This window comes from Augochlora pura, chromosome 7 (genome assembly GCF_028453695.1).
Source record: "Augochlora pura isolate Apur16 chromosome 7, APUR_v2.2.1, whole genome shotgun sequence".
NCBI lineage: Eukaryota > Metazoa > Arthropoda > Insecta > Hymenoptera > Halictidae > Augochlora > Augochlora pura.
In genome coordinates, this window is record NC_135778.1 from 2,794,669 (window position 1) to 2,809,182 (window position 14,514).

Consider the following 14,514-nt stretch of genomic DNA (forward strand, 5'->3'; position numbering starts at 1 on the left):
AGAATTATCAAACCCCTACTCAAACTTCACCGTGTTATAAAAATATTTCTGCGATAAATTTCTTAAATAAATTTCTTTGTTCACGACTAGTCGGATTTTATTGCTACGATTTGACGAAGCTAGCCAATGAAAAACGAATCTTCCATGAAGTGATACCTTCGCTCCCCACGACCCTTTACCCTCGACGGAACTTTACGGGGCGAAATTAGCCTAATTAAAACGCGGTCCGCGCCCGATACAAACGCCGCGAGAGTTTTAACAGCGTCGTCGTTTTCTCGCTGGACAATTGCCCGGGGTCGACTCAGGGAGAAGAATCGAAATTCTAGAAGAAGCGCGACGCTTGTTTCAAACTTTAACGACCCTCAAGAGAATTAGTTGAAATTGAGAAATATGCTGAAGCGAGATTGACGGTGAAGAAGCGAGTGGGGGTGGCGAGGGAGAGGTATTCTAGATGTTCCAGATACGTCCCCTCGTTCGAGAGCGTCTTTCGATTATTCAAGCTTCGTTATTTATTCCATTGTGTCGCGACGCTCGATTTCTTCTGAACGGTCTCTCTCTACGGATAAGCCAGACGAGCTGGCCTCTAATGTTAAAGGAGGTTCTTATGCTATTCTGACGATCGAGTGGTTCGGTAGACCGCGGATTTTGTGCGTCTGCGGCGAAAAGGAGTGGTCGATATATAAAAATGCGAAGGCGTAAGGAGAATTCGGTAATATTGTGACACTGAAAAATATAGAAGGAAACAAAATATAAAAGTATGCAAAACTATGGAAATACGAAAATAAATAAATATAATATTATGAAAAACTATGGAAATATAAAAATACAGAAATATAAAAATATGGAAATACGAAAATAAATGAACATAAAAGTAAGAAAAAACTATCGAGATATGGAAATATGAATATACGGTGATACGAAAATACGCGAATATAAAAATATGGAAAAGATATCGACCGAGACGGTTCTACCCCCTTAATCGAGCATCATCCGTGCGTCTTGAATTTATTTATGGCAGCGCGTATTTGGCGCGCGAGAGGTCGCCAAGGTCTGGGTTAGGTCTCGTCATCCGTAGAATGAGCTTTTAATGGCAATCATCCTTGGTGGAGAAGGCAGGCAGAGCAGGTCAATTCATCGGAAAGGTCGTTCATAGATGGACGAGATCTATGGAAATTTAACGCTTTTCTCAATCGAGTCACGGAAACTGTAGTCACCTTCGCATTTACCGTCATCTATTACCGTACTTGTATTAATTACTACTGAATCCGCAGATATTTAATCGAATACTTTTACAAGCGAAATCCGCTGGAATCGTTAAATGAAAAAAGATATATATATCGAAAAAGAACAGACGAGAAACTGCACAACAATAAGCTATCGGAAGCTCTGATAACGCGCATTTATCGCGAAGCGCTGTAATTTGCCTTCGATTCGCGATTATAAATTGTTAACGTTTTATTTCCCGCCGTGAATCAACCGGACGCTTTTTCTGTGCTGGAACTGTGTCGAGAGAAAATAAGTCCAGGACCTCGACAGGAAAATATTTATGCAGGTTTTGTCGAGCTGCTTCACGATTCATCGCGAGCGCGGCTTATTATAAAAAGCATTCATTACGCGGCCGTTGTTTAAATGGTACTAAAAGACTTTCCCCGCGCTCGCAACTGTTGATTAAGGTTCACAATCGTCGAAAGGCAAGAATTAAGCGGCAATTCATTTGCTTGAACTTTTTCTTTCCGATCAGCGGCACAAATTAGATCGCGTCAGCCGAGAAGACACGTTTCATCTTTGAAACTTGATAATATTATAAAAAAATATAGCTCGGAGAGTTTTTAATACTTTTACTTAAATTTTATAGTGTTATAAATATTTATAGTATTATAGTAACGTAAAATATTAGAATATTAGTATTATAATGTATTTACTTAAGTACTGTAGTGTTATATAACTTAAGTAAATATATTTATAGTACTATTACAGTATATATAGTATAGCTATATTACTATAGTATTATAAAATACTATATCATATATAATATAATACATTTATTTAAATATTATAATATTTTTCCATAAATACCACAATATTGTTAATCAAATAATTATTATCACTCCGCGGGCAGATGCCAGTGAAAGTCCGCGCAAAATATCCGACACGAAACAGTAGCTCGTTTTCTCTCGCGAAAAACTCCCCAAGGGGGACCTGAAAAAATGCACCCGCGTATCAGATTGCTCCCAGAATCTCCGCGGAACTGTGTTCACGTTAATTGGAATGTCCGGAGCGTGTTCGGCCGAGTGATACATTAATTCCGGGAAGTTTCTGTCGGGGAGCGTCGGTGGCTGGCGTGCGTGCGCGCCCCACCACACGCGCGCCAGCTCGCACACAACGAAAGAAAGTGAATCGGGTCGTCGCGTCTCCGTCGGTCGCCGCATTTAGAATTTCGATTTCATTAGCAGATTGAACGTTTCGATCGTTCCGGCTCGTCTCGACTTGTCCGCCGTTTTGTTTAATTAGCGGGCTTAGGTGGAACGGGCTCGAACGGATTCCACGATTTTTTTGACATCGTTGCGTTTTAGTGTCAGTGTTTCGTCGAGCTGTTGCAAAAGCCATTCGATGTCTTCGCGCGATCACTGATCTTTCTTCAAGAATTATCGTAGCACATTACTATTATTTTATCTAATTACTAGATTAGATTATTTAATTATTTCTATTGGTTGTATTAGATTTTTATAGATTTATGTAGATTCGTAGATTTATGTTTATAGATTTATGTTGAATTATTTAATTGCTTAGCTAGTAGATTATATTATTAGTAGATTATTAATATTTATTTCTTATGAATTACGTAACGCAAAAGCGTTGGAAATAGTACAATTTAACTTCTCGATTTTAATTCGACACTATCGACAAATACTAATTTGAAATCGATCATCTCGATTTTATTAAAAATTATTGTGACAAGTAATTAATATTAACGCGTTCGTTAGTAACTTTGCACTTGCGTAATGATCACGACTCTGCATGGTGTATAAAGAAAAACTCGCGACACTGCTAGCGAATATATTAATTGCTTAATTAATAATTGTCCGAGGAAAATTAAAACGTAAGTTCACCGTAGAAGAATCGAATGTTTATTCTTTCGCAACAACTCTCGATGTCTCTTTACGTAGTTGTTCCCTCGGTGTTCACGTTGTTTCTTACGAGCAGCGCTCCGTAGATGATTTTCTACTACATGCACCCTAGTTTCCCAACTATGTTACTCACGACCTGACATTAAGCGACACAAAACTTTTCCTAGCGATAATAGAGAGTATACTGTCAACACATCCACAGAGCCAGTAATACTTTACGATTATACCCGGCAACCATACCGTAGTTCACCTAACCGATCGATGACATTGCAAGCGTCAACAACTCTCCCCCACTTGTAAATACAGAAATGTCTCGCTGAATGTTGCGCGGTTAGGTGTCGAAAGTGTGTTTCAAGCGTAGACGAGACATGATTCTACGAGCCTGAACTGTTTAAAAAAATCATATATTTTTCATATGAAAATGATACGAAACAAATTTGTCTTCATTGGAATGATCTCTGCTTGGTAATAATTAGAATTTAATTTATTTAGAATCAATAGAATTTTGTCAGTTATTTTATGTATAATATATAAATGACAAATTTTCGTTATTTGGCTATTGGTGATCGTTTGTGAAACGACGTCACGCGGACGAATATTTGTTAAGAAAGAAATTCAAGAATGTTAAAATTAAAAAAGTTACGTTATCGTATTACGGAGTTGTCTTCCGGGTGTTCGGTGTCAAAGGAGCCGCGCGGCGCGTGCCGCAGCACACGTGTTCACCGAGAACACCGTCGTCGAACCTTGGCATCGGCGTAGCGAAATAAAATCGATAAATTACAGCGGGCGTAGCAATAGCACCGGTCGACGTTCACGGTAGAGCAAAACTGCGACGTTCAGAGAGACATTAACGTGTTTCCTTGACTTTTCGCCCACCGGCGAAACTTCTACACCGGCAAGCTAAAAATGACACACGTTGCACTTTGACCTCCGTATATACCCGTCGCGCGTTCACAGCCGATTTATAGCGCGTGTCCCATAGATCTTCGACCAACGCGTGTCGCGTCGGGTACACATCGCGGTCGTCACACTTCCGTCGTCGTTCGTTCACGATTACACGATGAAAATTCATTTTGCATTGCTCCCCTACGCATTCCACCATCCTCCTAATTACACGAACAGAATTCGTTACAGAGTGATTCACCCTGATCGTTCGCAATTGTGAATCTGTTTATGTCATGCTGTTCGTTTCACTTTATATACACGTTACATGCATAGAAGTCTTCTTGGTGGTAGGTGTACTTCTTGGCTCACAAGATTGATTATTTACATCTGTTACTTTGCTTGTCACTGATAGTTGACACTTTGCCAGAAAAGCATCTGTTTGCCCGTGTAAGTACCAGAGTTCGGCATTGTTTAAATTGTTTCGAAGAACAATTGATTTAAATTAATTATTCGAATAAATTCCCTTATTTTATCTATTTTATCTATTTATTCGATTCAATTATTTTTCATGTGATTTTGATTTTTAAGTTGTGGTAATTATACTGTGGTAATTATATTATAGTATTTTAAATTATATTAACTGTATTGCATTAAATTGTATCAATTATTCGAGTCATTAACTTACATCAACAAAGAATTAATCCAATAAATTATTAGCTCTATTCCGTATTCGAATAAATTTTTATCCGATTCAATAACAATGTAACAGCATCGAATAACATTCTATTCGTTGGTGAAAATTGTTCGAAACTCTGGTAGCTACAAACTAATATTTCTCTGCTGTTATCCTTTTGTTTGTTCCGAAGCTCGTCCACCGAAGTCTGTATATTGTTTCAACGTTTCCACGTTTTCTGTTTTGCATAGATATAGCATCGGTGTGTCCCCCGCAGCGGAAACGGACAATTACAATTTGCGAATTGTTTTGCCAGTTTTCCCATCAGATTTTCGTTGCGATGACGTTTTCATTTCACGTGCAGAGATAAAGTTCTGTCATATCGAACGCCTCGTAGTCGTCTCATTTTAGTTCTACGAATTTTTTCTTTTTCTTCGAAAAATATGATCTTGCCGAGCGAACTCGAAGCCTCCGACGGCGACGTTCGTCGTTTTGTTTATGCAATCGTTCATTTCCACTGACCTCGAGTTCGCGCGACGAAGTCTGCGCAATTGGTTACCCGTGTTTGCGAACTTCTTTTTGTCCACTTTTGAATCACTCTGTACATACGACGTCCTGCAACCGACGGCTCGCATTGAATAACACTGAAATAGAAAATGTTCGAAACTCTCGTTTTCCTATTTATTATATTATATATTTATATTCAATTTATATACTTTTTTAATCGTCCTAAAAAATTTAATTTAACGTCCCACGCTACTGCTAAATAAATTGCAAAATTTGTTGATCATAGACGCGAAAAAACAGCTCTCGAATAGCCGACACAAATGAGCCCAGACCGGGTCACTTTTGACCGCATAATTGAACCTTTATTTTTCAACTTCGCAGGTCTGTTTGTTCATCTAAATTAATCTAAAATAAAAAGTAAAATATTAAAAAACATATTTCCAAGTTCTGGATGATCTGGTGACCCGGTGTGTTAGGCTATTCAGGAGCAATCGGTTGCAGGGCGATCGTCGCGGGGAACAAAAAAAAATCACGAAAACCGGAACCAATACGGAGGACGGAGTAAGAGATTCATGGTTTTCTCACGATTGTTTCATCTATATGTATCATGGCAGCTCCGTCTCGCGGTCTCATCCCGTGGCACGGCCTCGAGAATCGCGATACCCGGCCGAATGATCCAGCCGGCTGCGTCGTGAGAACGGTCGATCGAGGATCCGAGGGGCGAGAGAGGGAGGATCGACGCCGCAGGATCCTCCGGTGGACGTCCACGTGTATCCCCGGACGGTTTAAACCCAACGGGAATCACGAGCATGCGGCCGCCGTTCGGTGCTCCTTAGGGTTCATTAATCCCTCCCTCCGACACCACCCCCCAAATCATCACGACGAAATCATGCTGCCGGCATGCGGCAGACTGGCGCACTTCAAGAAGAGATTAAAGGCCCGCGAGCTGCAGCATCGAAAAACGATCCGCGTCGTGCAAGGCGGATAAGATGAGCAAGAGCGTCGAGCTACTCGCTGGGTCGGAGGACAGTGAACAAATAGCAGCCGGTGAGTTTCCGTGAATTAACGCTGAACCTGACGGAGTCGTAAACGCGGCTCGTTATTTGCCGCTATTCTTCGCTTTTAATAGGCGCCTGCGTTGTGGAATTTATTGTTCACGATGAAAGAGTCTTTACGATTTTAACGATATCACGCGATGAAAACAACTTGCTAGCAAAACGGTCTTTGTAATTTCAACAACTTGCTAGCAAAAGACTCTTTGTAATTTCCATAATGTACAACTGGAAGAGTAATTCGAATGTAAATGAATAAAATAAATTGCAAGGAAAGGGATCTTTATAATTTCTATGACAAATGAAAGTATTTCTTAATTTGGTTTTGTAAATAGAGGAGTCTTTTTTAATGATATCAATTTGCACAAATGAAAGTCTCTTTTAATTTCGACAATTTACAAATAAAAGACGCGAAATCGGTCAATTTGACCGTCTTCGTAGGTTCAGTGTTAATAGACTGCGGATTTTATGCATTTATCACCAAAACGATGATTAGACGAGACACAGAACACTGACACTGATACAACAATATAAGAATTCTATTACAAAGGATGTCAATTTGTTTGAATGTTAAATTATTATGCCATATAATAATAAGCATTCGATATTTGACACTCAACGACACCTAGCTATTACTATAAAATTATTAGTAAACTAGTGAACAACACAAAAACTACTGGTAAACAACATTATCTTGGTATTTATTTTGAAGAAATCATTTACGTATTTATTTACTAATTTACTTATTTATTTTTTATCCATTATTTATTGATTTACTTACTTATTTCTTTACTTAGTATTCTAACATTTCTCCACTTTATTATTTACTTATTTGTTTACTTATTCATTTCTGTATTTATTTGGGAAATGTCTCATTTAGTTCGATAATGTTCTCCATGGAACACAGCGTGCAATTATCAGAGATACGAATTTTGTCCACGTTTTTGTTTAATTGATCGTTCGATTTCCGTACGTGTCCCTTCGTTCGTATTGCTCGGAGAGGTAGTCATCGGCTAATGGAACACGTGTCCTCTCGTGTAAACTCGTTTTATCGAGCAGAAAACACGGTTAACTATGCTTTCACTTGTTCTTCTATTTTCCCTTTTTCTCTCCCCTTCTTTTCTTTTTATTCTAACGCCGTTCACCTTCCAACGTACACACCCCTCTTCTACGATACCATTTTTTCTACTACTATTATCATTACTATTATTAATATTGTTATTACTATTACTGTTATTATTATTATTATTATTAACATTATTATCATCATAAATTATAGGTTATTCTACAGATTTTTTTGTAAAGTTCAATTTCCAACAGAGATTTAGAGTGCGGGGATTCGAGCGGTATAGCGATAGTTCCGAAAGTTCTGGAACTTCGAAGCTTCTGAAAGGTTTCGAAGTTAAACATTCAGAGATTCTGAAAGGTTCGGTAGTCTTGAGAGGACGCTTTTGGGAGGCTAAACAATTTTGGAAATCCTACAAACGTCGGGAGTCCACCGTGACACCTCCAACAATCTATGGAATTCGTAGCATGTATGGACTTTTGGAAGTATTCAGATTGTTGGACACTTCGTGGACGTGTGGAGACTTTGACAGTTTTGAGAGCTTCCGGTTCTGCTTCAACGTCTATGGAAATTTTGGAAAGTTTTGGAAACTACACCATCCGGTAGTCTATGGAGATCGTGAAAGTTTCGGAATCATTGCAGATGTGGAAAATCTGAAAATATTTAAAGCTTGAAAGATACAGGAATTCTGAAAATAATTAAACCTTCGTAGATGCAGTGATTCTGAAAATATTTAAACATCCGTAGATACGATAATTTTGGAAATATCTGAAGTTTTGTAAATATAACAATTCTAAAAATATTTATAGGGGTAGAAGGGGTCTTATAGGGGTAGAAATTCTGAAGGTTTCGAAATCTTAGTAGCAATGGAAATCTTGATACTCGCCTGTTAGGTGATCAAGACCGACCAACAACAATTGACCGAATTAATTTCCCCGCGGGCAAAACCGCAAACTTCAACCTCCGAATTATTAGCGTTAGGATTCGGTCGGCGCACTTGATAACGATTACTAATTCATCCTCCTATCTACACGTTCGAAGGTGCGAGCGAGCGATCGGGCGACCATCATCCCTCAATGCCGTGTCACGTGGTCGGCGAAGTGTCGGATAATATTCGCTAGCCGACGCGGCCAATGAAGCTTAACGAGCCGGTATTGACCATGATTGGTGTTAAATCTGGCTTCGCGCGACGATTACGTGAACGCTAAAACAGATTTATTATATTACGCTGTCTCGAATCCGGGGTGCACGCGTTTCCGAATTGCTGAATTAAGTTCGTTACGGCCCACGTTTCCTTTATTAACAATCTCGACTCGTCGCGACACGCGCCTCTTTTATTAGCTCAGGGTTGGGGACGGATCAGTTAAAATCATAAATTGCACGACGAAATTTCCAGTCAACCAAAATATTATGAGAAATTAAAACATCGTAAATTATTATGTAAATTAAAACATCGTGAATTAAAATACTGTAAAATAATATACCGTGAATTAAAATATTGTGAATTGTGAAAACTGTAAAATAAAATATCGTGAACAAAAATACCGCGAATTAAAATACTGTAAAATAAAATACCGTGAATTAAAATACTGTAAACTAAAATACAATTAAAATGCAATTAAAATACAATTGAAATAGTCACGAGTCCAAAGGGTTAATCGATCGTCGAACGGTTTCAATCTCGATCTTGGCCGGCCACCCCTCGTCTTCCCCCACGATCCTCGAATTCAGCGTGAATTCGTCCTGATTCAACAAATTCCGTCTCCCTCTAATATACGCGTGGCGTGCCGGCGGCGACTATGGGGGGGATCCGTACGGTTACTACGGCCGCGGAAAATGTTCCGTCTCGTTAAGGGAATCGTCGGAACGAGCAATTCAATCGCGATCGAATTGAAAGCGACGCGGACACCGGCGTCGGGGATCGTACGTAATTCGTGCCTGTACCACCGTCGACGGGATTAACCCGTTTCCGTGCCATTTTCATCGCGGGCACAACGACTCAAACTCTTTCGATTCTAATCACTAATTCAAAGACGAAGAACGTTTAATTTAATATGACGTGCGTTTGTTGAAACGTCGAATTTTATTCGAATTTTAACATAGTAGATAGTAATAGCGAGAATACCTATATAATTATGCAATCGAAAAATAAATAAGAAAATTAATAATAATAAATATTAATAAAAATTCCTTCTTTTATTAGTAATGAATCTTTAGCGGACGTTGAACGGGTTAATCGAAATAGTCTACGTATTTGAAAAAATTGTTCAAAGAAGGAAACACATTTTCATCGAATTTCTATTTCTGTCAACTTGAGAAACATTTGTTTTGCTTAAAAACTATGCAGAATCCATCGACGAACGATTGCTCGCGGAGAGAGGTCGCATAGCGGCGGATATCTCGATAGACTGCAGAAATGATGTAAGAATGGAGAACCCCGGATTCGGCGCGATATTTTCGAAAAACAATTGGACCGAAGCCAGTGCTTCCACCCCTTCCCAGGGTCCCCGTAATAAAAGTACGCCCGATCCCCACGGGTTTTACGGCTGGAGCAGACTAAACAACCTTCATATTTCTCCGCGGGGACACGGAGATATATAGCCGGGATTCTGGTCGAACGGTTGCCCTTCATCTTTGCCGAACGACAGTTCTTCCCTTTGAGTTAAGGGCGGAGCAATGGCCGGAGACACCTGCGATCACATTGCGCCGGCAGGTTATTGTCTTCCCTTGGCGGTACTTGTTAGACATGGGTAAAAATATTCGAGAAAATATTGGAGATAGTTGACGAGGTACCTTTTCGTTTCTTATTTCACTTATTTATTTATTTATTCGGGTCGTTTGAGAATTCATCGCGGGGGGTGGATGAAATATTCTTATTAACGTGGAATATTTTTGTTGGCACGAAGTAGTCTTATTTGATATTATTATTAATATTACGTTCAATAATATTTCAAGATTTGATCGACGTAACGGATATAATAATATATATATATCAAAAATAGTTGATTTATGTTACAGTAAAGAAAATGATTCGTCAAAGCAGTATTTTCTTAACACATTCTACAAATAATTATCTGAAATATCATTTCGTACACCTCAATTTTTATTAATTACTAAATATCTATTTTTAAATTATATTTCTCCTGATTGATATTTATAATTCTATATATACTGTACCGCATAATTAGGTGCAAATATTTATAGTTTATTCACCATTTCGAAGATCGATTTCTCCCGACAAATCTGAGTGAAAATGAAATTCTTTCAAGCAGCGACGACGGTCGTATAAATCATTTCATTTGAGACGACCAGGTCCGACGGATAGCATTGCTCGATTATGGGATTGCTGTTCCATCGCCAGACCGACGAACACTTATCGTAGCCTGTGGGAATTCGATTAAAGCAATATCCTCCAACGGTGGAATCGCATGACGCGTTCGTTTCCCTAGCGGATCGTAGCATTAAGTACGTTTCCGGGGAATCCGGTCGAGATCTAATAACGTTCGACGCACTAGGGCCACTTCCACCCTTTTCGGACGTCCCGCCTCCTCTCTCTCTGTATCATCACGAACGGTCCCCGTCAGCTGACTTCGAACTTCACATATTTTTTATCTCTCTCTCTCTCTCTCGTCAGCGCCGCTTCCTCCCCTGTTCCAATTTCATCGAACAATCTACAAAGCCGATTCGACGGAACTTTCTCAATTACGTGCGAGCTCGTCGAAGCTGAAAAGACAGCGCACTTTATTTTATACAAAAATTGTTTTTTATGTCGTGATTCTTGTTGTAAATAATTTATACAATTTTCTAGATTTCAATACTGGATATATCGAGCTCTAAAAGCGATTAACAAAAAAATGCCTTATAAGAATGATGACATTGAATTTATTCCAATTTTTCAGTATTTTTGCAGCAGTTACTTGCCCGAGCAAGAAAATATATTCAATGATTTTTAATGGAAGCAGCCTTGTGACATTAATAATATTGGAATAAAAACTGTAAAATCGGTCAAATAAGGTAATAAGGTACCTTGCATAAATAATGTATTAAAAATAATTTTATATCAACACTCGATGCTTATATATTTATATATAATTTATATTTTATTATATTTATTTCAATTTACATTTATTGTCAATATTCTGTCAGATATTAAAATTGGCGGAATCTGAGCACCGAGAGACACAACAGCGTTCACAAAAGTGCTTCGTCAAGGACTCGCCGGAGAAATTGAAACAAGTCCAAGCTCGTTAAACCGGAGACCTTGAAAATTTGGCGACGCCACGGGGAAATGCGGGAGAATTCTAGCGAGCGCGAACGTTTAAAGTAACGCCGCGTCCTCGGCGCCGACAAAGGAATCCCGCCGCGGAGCAGAGAAAGCTCCAAGCATCGTCGTTCTTTTGTACGCGCTATCGAGCGTCAACCGACGATATTCTCCCCTATCCACGCCGCGTCGGACACACCATAAACTGTGCGTACACAAACGCGCGGAACGCCGTTTAGATTTCCATAACGCGACAACGGAGCCGTGCGACCCGCACACCTCGTCCTTCTATAATCCTTCAAGAAGCGCGCGTAAAGCGTTTCCCTTGTAGATTCCCTACGCTCTTCCCGTGTACCGATCGCGCGCCTCCTATTTTCCCTACAAAGCACCCCTAACGCCGGCGTGTCCACCCCCGTCGTACATCGATATCCTTTTAACGGGAGTGTATCGGCTGCACCTAATTCCCGTGTTACCCTCTAATTTGCCATAACTCCGCGAGAGCCTCGACGCGTCCGACGCGACATCACTATAATACGGGCGAAACGTGTAATCTGCGAAACAAGCTTCGCTGGGAACTTCCGCTTGACCTTGCGACCCTTCGGTGGGGCTGCAATTTTTTACCAGTTTTTTACTATGCAAATGAATCATATACATACATATTTGTATTATAATTATTTTTTGATATATATTTATATTTATATTATATTATTTATACTCATAAAATATAGTACATTAGTTGCCTTTAGGGCTCGGCAATTCAATCGTATACAGGGTGTTCCATAATTCACGGTAAAGATTGAATCAACTAGATTCTACGGCTAGAAATCGTCTTTCGTGAACAACATAGAAAAATTAATACTAAAACAGGGGAAGTCAATTTGGTTTTTCTTTTTGTTTTCTTTTTAGTTAATTAAGGGGTTATAAGTTAGTGATCTCGCGTTGTCGTTGACGAATTTGTTGAATTATTTGACCTTAATTTGCTCGCGCGCTTCCGAGAATTTTTGGCAAATTTTCGGTGGCGGTGATTGACAAGTCATCAATTCGCGTTCCTCTCTGGCTGCGGCGTGATTAATGTCGCGCGTGTTACTTAGGAAATCATCCATCATTCTCTGTGATGAATGTTGTTTAGGCTGGGTCCGCTAAGAAATGTTCGACCATCCTATTTGTCAATCACTTTGAGATACATGTATTCGTACCTTTCTCTCTCTTCTCTCTCTTTCCCCCTCTTTTTATTATTCCACTAAAAATGTTCATTACCGAAACTGTTAATATCAACATTGATGAATTAATAAATATTCATAGCCATTTTTTTTAGTACTGTAAAAATTCGTATTATTGTCTTTAGTGCTGTAAAAGTTCGTATTATTGTCTTTAGTGCTGTAAAAGTTCTTACCATTGTCTTTGGTGGCATAAAAATGCGGTACCGTTTTTTCCTGTAACGAAAAATTCCGATATAATATTTTTACGCAACCGAAGACGATAATAATATTTTTTTCTCAATTAAAAATTCAGATATCACATTTTTATGCAACTGAAGACGATGATAATATTTTTTTCTCAATTAAAAAGTAGGATATTATATTTTCATGCAACTGAAGAAGATAATATCTTTTTCTCAATTAAAAATTAGAATATCACACTTTTATGCAACTAAATACAACAATTGTATTCGCCCAGTCCCTCAAAATTCGCACCCTATAATATCATTAACCATACAAGGAAATACTCTTATTTTAATGACAATAAGACTGCCGAAGTTCGCAACATCTTCGCGTCGTTACGTTATGCCCGAACCATCTCGCTTCAACATCGCAAATTGACGCGAGAAGGAAGCAGCAGTTCCGCGGAAGTTTTTGAAATTATGCACGCAAGAGGTGTCTCGGTTATATCGGCTGAACGGACACGGAACAGCGAAGCGTGGGTGTAACGCGATTATTAAAATGAAGTAAAAATCGCGGAGAACGGTGAAACAGGGAAAAAGAGGAGAAAGGAGAAGGAGGAGGAGGAAGAAAAAAGAGGAGCGCGCACAGCCTCTATCGCTCTAATCATTCCGCAGGACGTCGTAAATGTGTCGAGTCGATGCCGGAAGTAAGACCTACATCCACGTAGCAATTTCCTAAATACATAGAGGAGAACGCTGTTCCGAGCCGTGCCATGCTCGCTTGTGCGCATGCCGCAGCTTTGTTAAAACGTCCTACTTCCATGAAAACTTTCCTTTATTTTTCTCCTAGCTCGGCCTCTCGCCGCGGCATAACCAGGATCGTTACAATGATTTCGACGGCCAGGTTCCGAATGAATAGGCTCCGTTTTTATTTCGATTGAAACCATCCCCGCACGTTCATCACCCAACGTCCACGTCTTCTAAGTTGTTCGATAGTTCTTTCATTTTTTCCTGTACTATGCATACATGATAATATATATATTAATAAAAATTATACTTGCATATTAATATAGATATATTTTATATATATTTATTATTTATTATATATATTAATGACACTCGTGGGTCAAACTCGTGGGCCAAATGCATGGAAACCATTTCTTTCCAAATAAATTCGTTTTCCATTGAAACATTGGACGGAGATTTGCAATAGTTAGGCGCGGAGAGGGGAGCTGCCGTCGTTAAGAATAAATCTGTCCCATTGACGCTGTGATTGCTTCTGTTCTAAAACTTGATCGAAGTGGCTTGATCGCGGGGGCCGGTAATTGCGTCCCTTCGTCGAAGAGATTGTAAAATGGCCTCATTGGAGGGATTAAAGGCTGAAGCTGCTTTCCCGCGTTCGCGTAGGAATCGATCACCTACCTAACGTTATTATACATGTACCGCATACGTACGTATAATGCATACAGGGACAGCGCGAGCCCCGTCGTTCCCCGGTCAATTTCCTCGTTGTAAGGTTAAAGACCTTAAAACGACCCAGAAGAACGTCTCGGACGGTTTT

At 39.4% G+C, this 14,514-nt stretch overlaps 1 protein-coding gene across 3 annotated transcripts in view; it reads left to right on the forward strand.

The window, feature by feature from the left end:
- Positions 1-14,514, forward strand: part of Mctp (multiple C2 domain and transmembrane region protein) — a 55,620-nt gene that overhangs the window by 5,821 nt on the left and 35,285 nt on the right. For all 3 annotated transcript variants that reach the window (XM_078187812.1, XM_078187810.1, XM_078187811.1), the window contains exon 2: positions 5,808-6,240. In XM_078187812.1, the coding sequence (XP_078043938.1) occupies positions 6,183-6,240 (58 nt within the window). In that variant the 5' untranslated portion in view covers positions 5,808-6,182. The remainder of the gene's footprint in view (positions 1-5,807; positions 6,241-14,514) is intronic.